This window comes from Mycetomoellerius zeteki, unplaced genomic scaffold (genome assembly GCF_001594055.1).
Source record: "Mycetomoellerius zeteki isolate Tzet28-1 unplaced genomic scaffold, Tzet1.0 scaffold1030, whole genome shotgun sequence".
Classification (NCBI taxonomy): Eukaryota; Metazoa; Arthropoda; class Insecta; order Hymenoptera; family Formicidae; genus Mycetomoellerius; species Mycetomoellerius zeteki.
Window position 1 is genome coordinate 1 of NW_017255944.1, and position 2490 is coordinate 2490.

Below are 2490 nucleotides of genomic sequence, written 5' to 3' on the forward strand. Positions count from 1 at the left end.
TTTCAGTTATCTTTTTTGTGTTATAACATAATAATTGAATAATTAAGTTGAAATTATATTACAATAATATGACATTATGCAAAAACAATTTCTTTTGATTTATAAGGAGTTTTTGTTAGTTTGATTTGTTATACGGATTATACGGATTTGTTATACGAATATTAATTATTTCAAATGACTATATCTTTCATTTTTGCAGCCTCTATCAGAAAATTGTGGGATTACAGCTGGATATCAATATTTACATTGTATCAAATTCTCTTCATTATTTTTCCTACGAAGGCGATGCTAGACGCGAACCTTTCCATATGTTGTAGGATAATTGTTTTGATGGAACAAGTATGCACCTTTTAAAACCTGTGTCTTAAATTATGACGTTAGAAGCGAAAAGTGAATTCTTTTTGAAAAGTATACGCCGAAATGAATCAATTTTCTCGTTTTACACATTTGATAGTACAAATAAGTAAAACGTGTTGATAACTTCTTCTTGTTGTTGAAGACATTAACGTAATTTGTATCTAAATGTATTTGAACAATTAACACATAAATATATAAAATAATTGAATATTTTTCCCCCATTATTCAAATATTATAATAGATGTTGAAGCAAAAATTTTTCTGCTTAAAACAATGTTTGCTTCTTTAGATACGCATGATGATGAAGAGTTACGCTTTTGTCAGAAGCGTAGCACCTAGATTTTTGTCTTACAAACCTCATAGCGAAGCTTCGCCACCGGATTGCCCGAAATTCTCGCAATATCTGTATTTCCTTTTTGCACCAACCCTTGTGTACCGCGATAAATATCCAAGGTAAAGATATTTCATAATTTCTTAGAAAAGATAACAAGATATATTGCAATTATACAATAAAGGGACAAGAGAGAGAGAGAGTTATATAATATTATTAATTATAAAATTTTATAATTAATAATTTTTATAATTAATAATATTTTATTATTTGGCAATAATGGATTTATGTGGCTTTAGAAAAAAATTTCCAAGTTCGTTCGCGAGATATACAAGCAAAATATGTCTTAATCCTCTATAATTCGATGATATAGCTTAAAGTTTCGTGATAATTAAAAGATAATTTAATATATACTGCCATGTTGGCTACATTAAATTGAGAGACCTTCGAAAAAGGTCCGTTTGAACATAATTGGTTTTTTTTTAGGACAAAAAGAGTTAGATGGATGGTGGTAATTAGTAATTTAGTTGAATTTGGTCTAACGATCTTCTATCTCACCTTTATCTTGGAAAGTCTAGTATCACCGGTCTATTGCGTATTCGGCACGCAACATCTGGATTGGAAGTGGTTCGTCAAGAATACCATCAAGTCTAATGTCCCTGGCATTTTCTACCTTTTCACTATAAATTATCTCCTACTGCACGCGTGGATGAACGCTTGGGCGGAAATGCTGCAGTTTGCCGATCGACTGTTTTATAAAGTGAATATATCTACCTTTTCAGTAATCTACCTCACAAATATTATATGTAGGATGTGTAAATATATTCCACGTAATACATCATACTGTCATAGCTTCAATGTACGTAATGCGTTATGAAATCTAAGTTTACAACTTCAGAATTATCTCAAAACTTTTTTACATGATAATTTCGTGAGAGGAGTAAGGTCCCAATGGTCGGACATATACCTATGCCCGGACACTTACACAAAATTTATTATTATCATTCTCAAATGTTTTTTTTAATTACAATATTATAATTTATAATAATTATGTTTAAAGGTTACGGTTAGATTATAATATTATATTTAAAAGAACATTGAAGATTAATAATAATATATAATAAATAAGTAAAAGTTTTGTGTGAATATCTGGACACAGATTTACATGTCCGGTCAGTGAGACGTTTACCTTACAGCTGCACGAGGCAAATATTTCTCTCAAAGAGGAGGGAATTCCGATATCGTATATAAAATTCTAATAAGTTTTGGAAGGTATTGTGGATTATCCACTTTTATAAACTGCAGCTTCATGAATTATTGTATCTTTTGTTACAGGACTGGTGGAACAGTACGACTTACCACATGTTCTTTCGCACGTGGAACGTGGTAGTGCACGACTGGCTGTACACATATATCTATAAGGACATGTACGAAATCGTGGTACCGTACAACCGGATGTTGTCAGCTGCTACTGTATTCTTCATCTCTGCCATCGTCCACGAGTACTTAGTTGCGTTTGCAATCGGCTTCTTTTACCCTGTATTATTTATTTTTTTTATCATAGGTTTCCCCATGTTCTTCGTCCGCAAGACTATCACTAGCAACTTTCTTGTGTTGTTGTTATTGATCCTTGGCAGCGGTATCTGTTTGAATTTATTCGCGATTGAGAGATATGCTCGGCACAACTGTCCACCTCATCCCAATTACTACCTGGATCTGTTCATACCGCGAAGCTGGAGCTGTCAGGAACAATTTAACGCGTAGATCTTTTCCATTTGCATGGACGATAAAATCAAAGGATT

General features: G+C 32.4%; 1 protein-coding gene across 1 annotated transcript; it reads left to right on the forward strand.

The window, feature by feature from the left end:
* Positions 1-199: 199 nt before the first annotated feature.
* LOC108720818 (sterol O-acyltransferase 1) lies at positions 200-2490 on the forward strand (the record flags this gene model as incomplete). Its single annotated transcript, XM_018445034.1, has 4 exons — positions 200-339; positions 647-810; positions 1175-1448; positions 2024-2490. Coding segments are annotated over 4 exons (1007 nt in total), but the record flags the coding sequence as incomplete, so codon positions are not given.